This window comes from Pelophylax lessonae (assembly GCF_965119305.1).
Source record: "Pelophylax lessonae genome assembly, chromosome: 12".
Classification (NCBI taxonomy): domain Eukaryota; kingdom Metazoa; phylum Chordata; class Amphibia; order Anura; family Ranidae; genus Pelophylax; species Pelophylax lessonae.
The window spans coordinates 122,692,362-122,707,058 of NC_138779.1; the positions used below are offsets into that span (position 1 = coordinate 122,692,362).

Below are 14,697 nucleotides of genomic sequence, written 5' to 3' on the forward strand. Positions count from 1 at the left end.
ATGGGAGAGTCGGACCACTGCGCAAAGTCTTCTCCAGCACATCCCAAAGATTCTCAATGGGGTTAAGTTCTGGACTCTGTGGTGGCCAATCCATGTGTGAAAATGATGTCTCATGCGCCCTAAACCACTCTTTCACAATTAGAGCCCAATGAATCCTGGCATTGTCATCTTGGAATATGCCTGTGCCCTCAGGGAAGAAAAAAAAATCTATTGATGGAATAACCTGGTCATTCAGTATATTCAGGAAGTCAGCTGACCTCATTCTTTGGGCACATACAGTAACTATCCAACAGGATAGTTACTGCATGCTTAGTTTAGTTATTTGCTTAGTTAATTCCAGTTGGCGACTCTTTTTTGGCCAGGCAGTGTATTTTATTATTATTTTTTTTTTACACATAATGTCTAGCATTCCAAAGACATACAATGTATAGAAAATAAAGGAGAAAAATAAACTTTAAAGCAAGCTGATGGCACACAAAGTACTTTAAAAATCATTTCATTTATTTTACAAATGATAAATATTTTGTTCAAAAGGTTTCTTTTCACCTTCCTTTTATAAAAAAAGGCATCTTCATAGAAAAAAATATCTGAACTATATCAAAATACGTCATATTAAATGAAGGCACAGGAAGTATTTAACCCCTTGTTGCCACAGAGACCAGAAAAAGGCATTGTGGCATGAAGTACTGGTCCTGTTAACAAGAAAATGGTTTATTCCCAGATATTCACAGTTTTTATTCTTTTAATACTGGTTGTTTCAGTAAAGTCCTACTTGAGGTCGGTACCTACATTTAATAAGATACTTATTGGAGTTTAAGAAAATTCATATTTGTGATAAGGCACATTAAGAGTGCTGAGAAGGTTCAGTCATTGTGCAATTAAAAATAGATAAGCCTGTTTCTTCTCAACAAAAGTAAGGTGAATGTGCAGAGTCTACTTCTTATCAGATCCTAAAGTTTCACAGTACAGAAGTAACTTTAGGGAAATGCACTTGTTGGATCTCAAGAAGTTGTGGTCCTCTTTCATTTATGGGCACAATGGTATAGATAAAAGCTACAAAAAGGACATTGCTATGTCTCTTCGTCCCACAGGCATAGCTGTTTCTGCGGCACATAGAAGTGGAAGCTGTAGCCTTTTTGGCAGCTGCGGATGCCACACTTGTAAGAAGTGGTCTTGCCAGATGAATCCCGGCTTCTGCAATATTTCAGGCTGCATGGTATCCATTCCAAGCTTAGACGATATGAGCAGATGCAGGGTTTCCAATCATGAGAGCAAAGCTTGCAGGGGTGCAAAACTGGAAGGGAGTTTGACTGAGGAAGAATTTCAAACATTGATCCGTCGACACCTTACAAGAAAGAAAAAAAAAAAATAGATCAACGACTGCCAAATAGGGGATTCTGCCATTACCGTGTTTCCCTGAAAATAAAACCAGTCATATTAATTTTGGCAACAAAAGACACAGAAAGGCTTATTTTCGGGGTAGGTCTTATCATGTAATGTGTGGTCTTCTCTCCCCCTCTCCCTCCCTGTCTGTCAGAAATCCCCAGTGTGAACCGAGTGAAAAGGTTTGTAAAATCCTAGATCCCACTCCATTATTAGTACTATATTATGACCAATGTGTGTGTTCCTGTATTATAATTGTGCCAAATACCTTTGTTACAGCGCCGCTCGGTGCTTCAGTGACCGACACACTCTTTCATGCTCCGAGCACTGCAGACGGAGGGTCTGAGATCCCCCACTGATAGCTGGGAGGAGAGCAGCAGGAGGTCAGCTGAGCGCCACTGTATCGAAGGTATTTGGCACAATTATATTACAGAAACACACACATTGGACATTATATAAAACAGTAATAGAGTGGATTCTAGGATTTTACAAACACTTTAAACTAGGGCTTATTTTTGGGGTAGGGCTTATATTGCAGCCCTCCCCAAAAATCACAGTAGGTCTTATTTTCCTGGGAAACACAGTAGTAACCCTGCCACTGGAAATTTTTGTTGAAATCATCAGTGGCAGAATGCCAGTGGGTTGAACAAACAACAAAAAAAAAATGACCTGATTCTCCCATACACACATTCCATGTGGATGAGGGTGACTCCTGCTGAAGGGTTGTATTCTGACAGCGGAGAGATTGCCCCCCTGTCACAATACACTGATCAGCTTTGCCAGCTATAGCCTGTTGTGCTGGTTGAGCAGGGTAAACCAGACAGGGCAGTTGTACAGATGTTGATTGGTAGACTGAGTTCTGTACAACATCCCTGCCCATACATTAATCAAAATCAGAAAGTCTGCCTTTAGATGCACATTAACTTTAATGGCCTCCCAGTCTTAGGCCGTAGGGTTCAATATTTAGTTGGCTCACCCTTTGCAGCTTTAACAGCTTCAACTCTTCTGAGAAGGCTGTCCACAAGGTTTAGGAGTGTCTATGGATATTTTTGACCATTCTTCCAGAAGTGCATTTGTGAGGTCAGGCACTGATGTAGACAAGAAAGCCTATCTCGCAATCTCAGCTCTAATTCATCCCAAAGGTGTTCTATTGGGTTGAGGTCGGAACTCTGTGCAGGCCAGTCAAGTTCCTCCACCCAAAACTTGCTCATCTATGTCTTTATGGACCTTGCTTTGTGCACTGGTCCAAATCATTTGGTGGAGGGGGGGGGGGGTTATAGTGTGGGGTTGTTTTTCAGGTGTTGGGCTTTGCCCCTTAGATCCAGTGAAGAGAACTCTTAAGGTGTCAGCATACCAAGACATTTTGGACAATTTCAATTTTCAAAGTTCCAACTTTGTGGGAACAGTTTGGGGATAGCCCCCTTCCTTTTCCAACATGACTGTGCACCAGCGCACAAAGCAAGGCCCTAAAAGACATGGATGAGCGAGTTTGGGGTGGAGGAACCTTGACTGGCCTGCACTGAGTCCTGACCTCAACCCCATAGAACACCTTTTGGATGAATTAGAGCGGAGACTGTGAGCCAGGCCTTTTCGTCCAAAATCACTGCCTGACCTCACAAAGGTGCTTCTGGAAGAACTGTCAAACATTTCCATAGACACACTCCTAACTGGCTGGCCTAACTATTTTTCTGTAGGGTATTTGCTATAATATTTTACTATGCACAAACTTTAAAAATAGGAAAAGAATAGATAATGGACCTGTTGTAAAACCAGACCAGCTCTCACTATCCTATTCTCCAGTGCTCCCCCCCCCACCAGACTCCAGACTCGCGGATTTGCGATCCAGTGCTGGTCTTCAAGTATTGCCACTTGAAGACCAGGCCTTTTCTGACACTTTTTGTTTACAAGTAAAAATCAGCAGTCAACATTACTTAGAATCTCAGAAATTCTACTATATGTTTGTTTTGTGTTCTAATTTGCACAGCATGCCTACATTTTATTTTTATTTTTTTTACCTTTTAGATGTTTCTCTGCTGGAGGTGCCATGGCTGACTGCAAAGTTTTTTGAACAAGTGAGTCTGTCCCAAGTATGTCTTTTTTTAACAAACAATACAAGAAACAAAGCCTCCACACTTTTAGCCCTTTGTTAGAATAGACCGTATTCAAATCTAGTTATAATTGGAAAAGTAATTTATGGTAAATGCAGCTGTCCAGCCCCCTTATAAACAAAGACAAAATAGTAGGATTTGTCCTTGCTGGATGGATCACAATAGAGCACCTAAAAACATTTTTTTTTGTAATTTAGGATATGTGAATGGGGAATGTAACAAATTTAAAAGTGTCAACCCAATTTGGTTACACAAATAGAAATACTCTTTAAAAAGGAATGCACAAAAAAAGCCAAAAATAAAAAAAAAGAAACAACACTTAACCCTATTGTACGGCTCCTAAATCCTGATCGCAATCTGCATATCCTAAAAATGTATCACAGCAAATTCTCGTTCAAACTGTATGTCAGGACTAGGGCAATTGTAGATCTTTGTAGTTTTGTGTATGTTTAGGTTCTCCATTTTGGTAGGCTTTACGGCTTATGAGAAACCCAATGTTTTCTGAAAGTTTGCATTTCCAGTCTGTCAGTTAGCCAGTAGATGGCATCACTTCCACTCCAAACACTCTGCTTTCTCTGTTCCAGCCATTCATTCTACAGACATCTCTAGCTATAAAGGATTTTAATAGTATAAAGGTAGGTATGCCAAATCAGTGATTTTTTTAACCGTTTTGACCCTCACGGAATAATATTCTTTAAATTGAATGAGTGCTCAGCTTTTCTAGTTGATGAATTGGTCTCACTACATAATTCTATAGCTGAACATTTACTGATCTCTTCAGTCTTTGCTTTAAAGCACTTTTCTGAGATAATCTGTTGTAAACTGCAATTATTATATACTGTTCATCATCAAGGTGCTATAATATTTTTCTGGAATTAAATAGGTGTGGGCCTCGGCAGTCCTTTGAAGAATAATTCCACTCATTTCAGCCTACTCATTCACTTGATGGCCACGCTGGACATAAGACCTTGGAACAAATGCCCAGATACCCACATGTAAAAAGAGATGACATGGCCTTAAGAGGTGACCAAATCCCTTTTACTAAGCACAGATAAAATTGATAAATGCAAGTTGTTATTCCAGTTAAACGGTTAAATATTAAAGACACACAAGCTTAAAAAACATGAATAAAAATCAATCATATTACAAACAGTACCAGACCAAAATTATGGGTGCAATACTTTACCTCCTGAAACATTTTGTTGTCCTATAACCTCAAAATTTTAGTGATGCAAATGCTAAACAAAAAAGCAGACAGGTTTTCCCAGCCAAAAGATTTAGGGTCACCATACATGGTGCAATCTGACTATTAGGGCTGCAACTAACGATTATTTTAATAATCGATTAGTTGCCGATTATTTTTTCGATTAATCGGATAAAATCATAAAAAAACTCAATATGCCTTTTTTTTTTCATTTATTTAAAATAATAATGAGCAAACAGAGTGTAAGTGCTGGTTCACACTTCTGCGATGTGGGAAGGCTGCAAATATGCAGCCTGTTCCCGCATCGCATCCGCACAAGAGGCAGTTCACACTGCCATATGCGATACGCCGGGGTGTCCATTAAATGTTAACGACACCCCCAGTTTGATTGCATATCACAGTGCGATCTGACAGTTCGCACAGGATCGGATCGCACAAGTGTGAACCACTGTGCGATCCGATCCTGATGCGGCTGAAAAAAAGGGTCCTGTGCATCTTTTGTGTGGGTGCAGTGTGAATCAGCGCACCCGCAGTAGTGTGAACCAGCACTTAGTGCCGGTTCACACTTGTGAAGTTTGCAAGATCGCATGTAATTCGGAGCGCACTGCTCCTTCATTACATGCGATCTCATGTGCGGATGCAAGTTCAGCCATACACTTTGTATGGCTGAATTTGCAGCGCATCCGCAGCAAACTCGCACAGGAGGCATTTTTTGAGCCGCCTCAGAATCGGATCGCACAGTGGTTCACACTTGTGCGATCCGATTCTGTGCAAACTTGCAGATCACACTGCGATGAGCGATCAAACTGGGGGTGTTGTTAACATTTAATTGACACCCCCTGCGTATCGCATATGGCAGTGTGAACTGCCTCTTGTGCGGATGCGATGCGGAAACACGCTGCATATTTTGCAGCCTTCCCGCATCACACCAATGTGAACCGAGCCTTATACCAAAAAACTTTATTTTCTTTTTTTTTTTATTAAGCTGCTATATACTGTAAATAATATTAACTCTTTATCTAGATAAGCGTTTATTATATTATTTACAGTATATAGGAGCTTAATTTAAAGAAAAAAAAAATTTTTTTGGTATAAGGCTCGGTTCACATTTGTGCGATGCGGGAAGGCTGCAAATATGCAGCGTGTTCCCGCATCGCATCCGCACAAGAGGCAGTTCACACTGCCATATGCGATACGCAGGGGGTGTCAATTAAATGTTAACGACACCCCCAGTTTGATCGCATATCGCAGTGCGATCTGCAAGTTTGCACAGAATCAGATCGCACAAGTGTGAACCACTGTGCGATCCGATTCTGAGGCTGCTCAAAAAATGCCTCATGTGCGAGTTTTCTGCGGATGCGCTGCGAATTCAGCCATACAAAGTGTATGGCTGAACTTGCATCCGCACATGAGATCGCATGTAATGAAGGAGCAGTGCGCTCCGAATTACATGCGATCTCGCAAACCGCACAAGTATGAACCGGCACTAAGTGCTGGTTCACACTACTGCGGGTGCGCCGATTCACACTGCACCCACACAAAAGATGCACAGGACCCTTTTTTTCAGCCGCATCAGGATCGGATCGCACAGTGGTTCACACTTGTGCGATCCGATCCTGTGCGAACTGTCAGATCGCACTGCGATGTGCGATCAAACCGGGGGTGTCGTTAACATTTAATTGACACCCCCTGCATATCGCATATGGCAGTGTGAACTGCCAGATGTGCGGATGCGATTCGGGAACACGCTGCATATTCGCAGCCTTCCCGCATCGCAGAAGTGTGAACCGAGCCTTATACCAAAACTTTTTTTTTTTTTAAATTAAGCTGCTATATACTGTAAATAATATAATAAATGCTTATCTAGATAAAAGAGTTAATATTCCTTATAAGGTGCAATATTATAATAGAAAAATAGGTGAATAAAAACATCCCTGTCAGCCATAGATGTGAAATAGGGAGCATAGAAAGACCCCCTATATGTGCTATATGGACGTTTTTAATCACTTATTTTTCTATTAGATTATTGCACTTTATAGGAATATTAACTCTTATCTGGAGAAGCTTTTATTATATTTTTTGGCGGGCTGCATTGCATGGACAGGACACTGTAGCTCTAAGCTCGGCACTCACGTTCTACTGTTTCTGTGCTCTTTTCTCCCTCACCTCGATCTGACTCACTCCCTCACTGACATCAGCAAGAGGGCGGGGAGGAAAGGCAGAGAGGAAAGGAGGAGGGAGGGGGGAGGAGGGAGGTCACGGAAGTGCAGAGCTGTGAGAGAGACAGTGAATGCAGGCGGCGGCTTCACAGAGGAGACAGAGCTTGCTGACAGGCGGGAAAGTTCAGAAAGCAGCACAACTAATCGACGGAGCAACTAATCGATAATGACAATCGTTGACAACGATTGTAATTATTGATTATTATCGATTTAGTTGATTAGTTGTTTCAGCCCTACTGACTATCCAATCCTTGTAGATTTTAGACTTACAAAAACAATATAATAGGGGGATCTATATAACTTAGATTACAAAATTTGCAGTTTTACTCAAATTAGTTGATGCAAAAATGAATACACCCCACAACAAAAACTACTACATCTAGTATTTTGTATGACCTCCATGATTTGTAAGGACAGCACCAAGTCTTCTAGGCATGGAATGAACAAGTTGGCGACATATCTCAACATCTATTTTTTTCCCCATTGTTCAAGAATGACCTCTTTTAAAGCCTGGATGCTGGATGGAGAGTGATGCTCAACTTGTCTCTTCAGAATTCCCCATAGGTGTTCTATTGGGTTCAGATCTGGAGACATACAGTACTTGGCCACTGAATCACTTTCATCCTGTTCTTCAGAAATGCAACAGTGGCTTTACATGTGTGTTTTGGAAAAGTGGACAACGACAAAGGGCACTGACTGATGGTAGCATTTTCTCTTTTAATATAAAGCTGTACATCTGTGAATTCATGATACTATCAATGAAATGTAGCTCCCTGACACCAGCAGCACTCATGCAGCCCCACAGAAGGACACTGCTACCATGTTTCACTGTAGGCACCATCCATTTTTCTTTGTACTCCTCACCTTTGCAACGCCATACAGTTTTGATGCCATCAGTTCCAAAAATATGTATCTTGGTCTCATCACCCCAGAAAACAGAATCCCAGTATGAGCCCTGGCAAATTCTAGATGGGCTTTTCTGTGCATGGGCTTTAGGAGAGGCTTCCTTCATGGACAACACCCATGCATACCATTCCTCTGCAGTGTACACCATGTTGTGATATGGGAAACAATCACCCAAGTTTGGCTTTCAACTTCTTTAGCTAACTGCAGTGAAATTGCATGGAGATTTTCTTCAACCCTTCTCATCAGAAGACGCTTCTGTCGAGGTGTTAACTTCCATGAATGGCCTGGACGTCTCTGGGAGATGGTTGCAGTTCCAACTTTGTTAAATTGTTGTTATTACTTTTGCTACAGTATTCTGACTGATAAGTAAAGCTTTGCTGATCTTCCTGTAGCCTTCACCTTTCTTGTGTAAACAAAAAAAAAAAAAAAAAATAGGATTTTTGTAAGATCTTACCGTTAAAATCTTTTTCTCTGAAGTTCATTGACAGACACAGCCTCATCTTCATCAGCTGAATGGGTTATGCTGCCCCCTGCAGGAGTAGTCTAGGCAGGAAAACATTTACATGTACACGCCCCACAGGGCTGTCCCCACAGGCATAACCCACACACACTCAGCTCAGCAAACCAGTTTAGTTGCAAGCAGTGAAGAAAAAAACATCCCCAAATCAGAGGGGCGGGTGCTGCGTTTGTCAATGGACTTTAGAGAAAAAGATTTTACAGTAAGAGCTTACAAAAATCTTATTTTTTCTATCGTCCATTGACAGACACAGCCTCATCTCCATCAGCTGAATGGGACGTCCCAAAGCAGTGTAGGCATGAGGGGTGGGAAGAACGCAACCAGAAGTAAGGTAAACTCCAAAGGCTAAACTTAGTCAACTGGGTAACATGAAGCTCAACCAAACAACAGAAGCTCACTCAATAAAAGACCCCTGAGAGAAACAAAAAAAAACATTCTCTTACGAAACAGCAGCCTGCAAAACCTTGTGGCCAAAAGAGGCATCCGAAGATGCCAGAAAATCCACCTTGTAGAACTTGGTAAAGATGTGCACAGACGATCAAATTGCTGCCTTACAAACTTGTACAACAGAGGCCTGATGGCATAAAGCCCAAGAGGCACTCAGTGCTCTAGTAGAATGCGCCTTCACAGGGAAAGGAGGAACCTGACCGTTGATCGAATAAGCCTGAACAACTGTCTGCCTAATCCATCTGTATATGGTCGCAGCAGCCGCAGCCAAACCTTTTCGAGGACCGTCGGTAAGGACAAAGAGAGTCCGATTTTCTAAAGGACTCAGTATAAACTCTTATCGCCCGAACCACATCTAAAAGAATGCAAAATTAATTTCCTTGGGATGCTCAGGCTTGGGACATAAGGAAGCCAACATGATGTCTTCATTAAGATGAAAATCCTACACCACCTTAGGGAGAAAAGACAAATTAGGTCAGAGGACCACTTTATCCCTGTGGACCACCAAATAAAGCGGACAGGCCAGCGCCGCCAACTCCGATACTCTGCGAGCAGAAGTAATAGCCACTAGAAAGGCAATCTTCTGCCACAAGGAATTTCCCTAATATTCTCTGAAGGAGGATTTTGAAGAAAAGACAAAACCAGATTGAGATCTTGGAGGCAACGGGGATCTCCTCGGAGGAGCCAGATGACGCACCCCTTGAATCAAAGTGTGAATCAAGCTATTAGTAGCCAACGGACATTGGAAGTAAATAGCCAAGGCCGACACCTGACCTTTGATAGTGCCCAACGCCCAGTGCTGCTCAACCCCTTTTTGCAAAAAGCCAAAACACTAGCTATAGAAAACAAGCGAGGGTGCAGCTGCAGCGATTCACACAACGAAATGTACGATTTCCACGTATGATGATAGCTCTTCCTAGATGTCGACTTTCTGGCCTTCAAAGGGTAGGAATCAGAAAGACCTCTATCCCTCAATACCTTGCTTTCAACAGCAAAGCCGTTAAAGCCAGCGACCGTAAAGCAGGATGGAAGATCGGTCCCTGAGACAGCAGATCTTCCCATAGAGGAAGTCGCCATGGAGGATCCGCGACCATTCTTACCAGGTCTGCGTACCAAGACCGCCGAGGCCAGTCTGGTGCCACCAGAACGACCGGAATGCCTTCCACCGCCACCCAGCGAAGACACCTCGGCAGGAGGAAGAGCGGAGGGAAGGCATAAATCAGGTGATACTGGATCCAAGGAGCCACCAGAGCATCTGTGGCATCGGCCAGAGGATCCCGAGACCTGGCCACAAACCGCTGGACTTTCCTGTTGAGGCGAGCAGCAAACAGAGCCACCTCTGGAGTCCCCCAGTGGGCACAAGAAGGTGGAACACCTCTGGAGGAAGGGACCATTCCCCTTGATCCAACACCTGACGACTTAGGTAATCCGCTTGCCAATTTTCCACACCTGGAATGTGGACTGCGGAGAGAGGCGGACCCGATCACATGTTTCATGCACCCCTAAGGAGCAGCCGATGTCAGCAGTGACATCTCAGCTGACACTCGCTGCTATCCGATCCGGTCCATGAAATCCAGACGGAGGGAAACCCTATTTTTCATGGTTGAAAGAGTAGAGTAATGACTGGCACATATTGGAATGTGAAGATAAGCGTTTTTGATGTCGATAGAGGCAAGAAAATCCCCCTGATCCAGGGAACCCACCACCATGCGAGCGGACTCCATTCTGAACTTTTGCACCCGCACAAAGCAGTTTAGCGCCTTGAGGTCCAGAATTTGGACGTACCTTGCCTTTCTTCCTGGGGAAACATCAACAGGTTTGAGATAAAATCCCTGAAAACGTTCTGAAGTCCGAACCAGGACAAATCACTCCTTGAAGTAACAAGTCTTGCACTGCCCCAAAGAGACTCCGTAAGCGATCTGGGGACAAGCGCAGGTTGGAAGGGAAGAACCTTTTCGGAGGATAAGACCGAAACTTGATCTTGAAACCAGACCAAATTACTTTGTGGACCCACTTGTCCTGTACCAGGGAGGTCTAAGGATCCGGAAACCAGCAAAGATAACCCCCCACCCCAGACACGGGTGAGGGCGCACCTTCATGCAGAGAAAGACTTGTCCGCAGGTCTGGAAGAGCCCGCTCATCGCTCGCCAGACCAGGTCCGCTTGGAACCTCCGGTGGATGCCCTGAAGGGCTTAGATCCCTTGTCTTGAGACCCCGAGGGACGAAAAAGCCTCTGAGATGAGAAGAATGGTCCCCATCTATGACAGGGCTCCTTGCCCTTGGAAGCCTGTGGAAGAAGGAGTACTCTTTCCCAACTGTGAGGCCCTTAATTATGTCATCCAAGGAAGATCCAAACAGGCGACCCCCCCACAAATGGGAGATCAGATAAGGCCTTCTTAGAAGTCTGGTCCACAGACCAGCATTTCAGCCAGATAATACGCCGAAGGACCACTGCTGTGACAGACAGACAGTCTAGAAATCAACAAAGTCGCATCCAAAGAGGCATCACAGACAAACTGTAGCCCCTGGACCAACTGATCCGCCAGCTCCACAAAAAGCAAAAGCAAGCTGTCCCCCCCCCTCCAGGTTCCCGGAGTAAAAGTTTAGCCCACTTGGTCAGAGTTTGCAACACCAGGGCAATAGTAAACATGGGCCTAAAAGCTGAACCAGCCACAACGAACATATGGCGGGCCAGAACCTCTGACCTCCTATCAGTCGGATCCTTAAAAGACTGGGGGCTCCTCAATTGGAATTAAGGTGGCTTTATTTAACCTGGAAACCGGTGAGTCCACTACAGGTGGGACCGTCCACTTTTTAAGCAGGGAATCCTTATACGGATACCGTATAGAAAAACGCTTAGGGATTGGAAAAGTGCGTTTTGGACAATCCCACTGTTTAGTGACAATATTATCAAAGTAAGCAGGAAAGGGGAACACCCTCGCCGCCTTGGAGGGCTTGTGTGTGCCAAAAGGGACCAGCGACTCCGACGCAGCATCAGCCGCATCCTCAATCTTTAAAGGTTCACAAACTGACACAACCAGCGCATCCACCAGCGCCTTTTCAAGCGCGGCCAGAGGAGCAGAGGAATCATCCTCACTATCTGCGCATGCAGGGTCCGTGGACGCAGACCCAGTAGGGTGAAACGCATCCGTGGCGGCCGAATCAGATTCAGGATCCGATGAAACAGATGAAGAAGGTGAAGCCGGGGGATGCTTTTTGCTAGCCTGCTTTCCCAGGACAGAATCAACCTTAGACACCAAGGAATCCAGGGCCGCCGTCAGTGCAGTCAGGGATTGTTGGGACCCAGAGGGCCCGGCAGCCTCTGCGAGAGGATCAGGTGGGAAAATGTGCTCTAGGGACTCCATCAGTGAAGAGGGGGACCCACAAAAAAAAAAAAAAAAAAATGGATTTTTGTAAAATCTTACCGTAAAATCCTTTTCTCTTAGCTCATTGACAGACGTAGTCCTCGGTGATACACCACCTTCGGGTTATGTTGCCTCCACAGGAGCAGGACTAGACAGAAAATTAAAAAGCTCTGGCCACACCCCAGGGGCAGTCCCAGAGGGTATATCCTCTCTCTCTCTGCCTCAGCAAATCAGTTATGTGAAAAAGCAGTCTTTAGAGATTTTAACCCAACTCAAAAAAACAGAGGGGCGGGGACTACGTCCGTCAATGAGCTAAGAGAAAAGGATTTTACGGTAAGATTTTACAAAAATCCATTTTTCTCTAGCGCTCATTGACAGACGTAGTCCTCGGTGATACACCACCTTCGGGACGTCCCAGAGCAGTATCACAACTGAGGGGTGGGAAAATGGAAATCAAATCCCAATCTAGAAGGCCCAACCGGTGCCAACTAGAAGTTTACAATGCTCATCCTTAATGATGAGACTCAACAAAAAAAGAGAAAACAATTTTTTTTTTTTTCAAACAGAAAAAAACCCTCGAGGTAGACCACCGGTCTCCTCAAATTGCGGCCTGCAAAACCTTGCGGCCAAATGAGGCATCCGCCGATGCCGTCACATCAATTTTATAGAATTTTGTAAAGGTATGTACTGACGACCAGGTGGCCGCCTTACATACCTGGACCACTGACGCCTGATGGCGAAAGGCCCAGGAAGTACTGAGCGCTCGAGTGGAGTGCGCCCTAACAGGGAACGGAGGACTCTGACCCTTAATAGAATAAGCCTGTACCACCGTTTGTCTAATCCATTTGGCAATGGTCGCGGCAGATGCAGGCAAACCCTTTCTGGGGCCATCCGTGATCACAAAAAGTGAATCCGTCTTACTGAATGATTCCGTAGCTTTCAGGTATACCCTGATTGCCCGAACCACATCTAAGGAATGCAACGCATGTTCCCGATGATGCTTGGGCTGAGGACACAAGGAAGGTAGTACAATATCTTCATTCAGATGAAAATCTGAAACCACCTTGGGAAGAAAAGATGGCTTAGGATGAAGTACTACCTTATCCCTATGAATCACTAGGTATGGGGACTGGTATGATAATGCAGCCAGTTCTGACACCCTGCGAGCAGAAGTAATAGCCACCAAGAAGGCCACCTTCTGGGATAAAGTAAGCAAGGGAATCTCCCTGATGTTTTCAAAGGGAGGTTTCTGTAGAACCGACAAAACCAAATTAAGATCCCAAGGCGGTAAGGGCGCGCGGACTGGAGGAGCCAGGTGCCGCACCCCCTGGATGAAATTCCGCACCAAGGATTTGGTAGCTAAAGGCTTCTGAAAGAAGATTGCTAATGCTGAAACTTGACCCTTGATGGTGCTCAAGGCTAGCTTCTGCTCAACCCCCTGTTGCAAAAAGGCCAATATTCGAGACACCGAATAGGTACGTGGAGGAAATCCTAAAGATTCGCACCACGCAATATAAGTTTTCCATGTGTGATAATAGACTTTGCTGGAAGTCGCTTTCCTTGCTTTAATAAGGGTAGGAATGACTGAAGCTGACAAACCTCTGTCCTTCAGTACTTGGGTCTCAATGGCCAGGCCATTAAACCCAGCGACTGTAAAGCATGATGGTAAATTGGTCCTTGAGACCACAGACACTCCCTGAGACGAAGTTCCCACGGAACGTCTACGACTAACATGTCCAAGTCGGCCAGGCCGGCTTGAGGAGGCCAGCCTAGAATTTCTAGGACCACTGGCGCTGATTGGATCTGAACCAGGCGTCCCTAGAGGTATCTGGCACCGACCATCCGAGAAAGTCTGGTCGTTTTCTGTTCCCACACATTTATCAGATACCTGATAGTTATCAGGAAAGGTGATCTTTTCTGGTTGAACCTCAGGGACCGAAGTCACCCGACTAGAGGCTACTTGGCCTATCTGGTCAACCAGATCGGATTCCTGTGAGGTATCGGGACTAATCTTAGGAAAAGGTAAAGGAAAAGATCTATTCCGGGAACGGTAATTACCGCTTCCTGTAGTACTTAAATGTTGGAAGGGAAGAATCGCACCGGTAGTAGTGGTTGATGCTCGATCTAATGTCCTGAATACCGGTGAAAACGTCCCCCCACCCTGAAACCGGGTGGGGGCGCACCTTCAGGCTGTGTACTCTGCTTCGGGTTTGGCTGGGTTGGTCCTTTGCTTGTCCGACCAGCCCTTCTTGAACCCTCCTGGAGGAGTCTTGCCTTTCCCGCTAGTACCAGCCGGGCGCCCTTTATGGGCGGTAAAGAAAGGTCCTCGCTTGTTGCGAGGTCCCTTAGCTTTAGCAGCCTGTGGCAAAAAAGTGCTCTTGCCCCCAGTGGCATCCTTAATGATTTCATCTAGGTTGGCCCCAAATAGACGATTCCCCTGAAAGGGGAGATTTGTCAAGGTCTTCTTGGAACCTAGGTCAGCTGACCAGCATTTTAACCATAGCACACGTCTGAGGATCACCGCTGTCTTAGATGCATGCCCTAATAA

At 44.7% G+C, this 14,697-nt stretch overlaps 1 protein-coding gene across 1 annotated transcript in view; it reads right to left on the reverse strand.

Annotated features, from left to right (window-relative positions):
* Positions 1-480: 480 nt before the first annotated feature.
* OAF (out at first homolog) overlaps positions 481-14,697 on the reverse strand; it is a 110,068-nt gene continuing 95,851 nt past the window's right edge. The window contains exon 5 of the mRNA XM_082273890.1: positions 481-1,345. Within this exon, the coding sequence (XP_082130016.1) occupies positions 1,071-1,345 (275 nt within the window). The 3' untranslated portion in view covers positions 481-1,070. The remainder of the gene's footprint in view (positions 1,346-14,697) is intronic.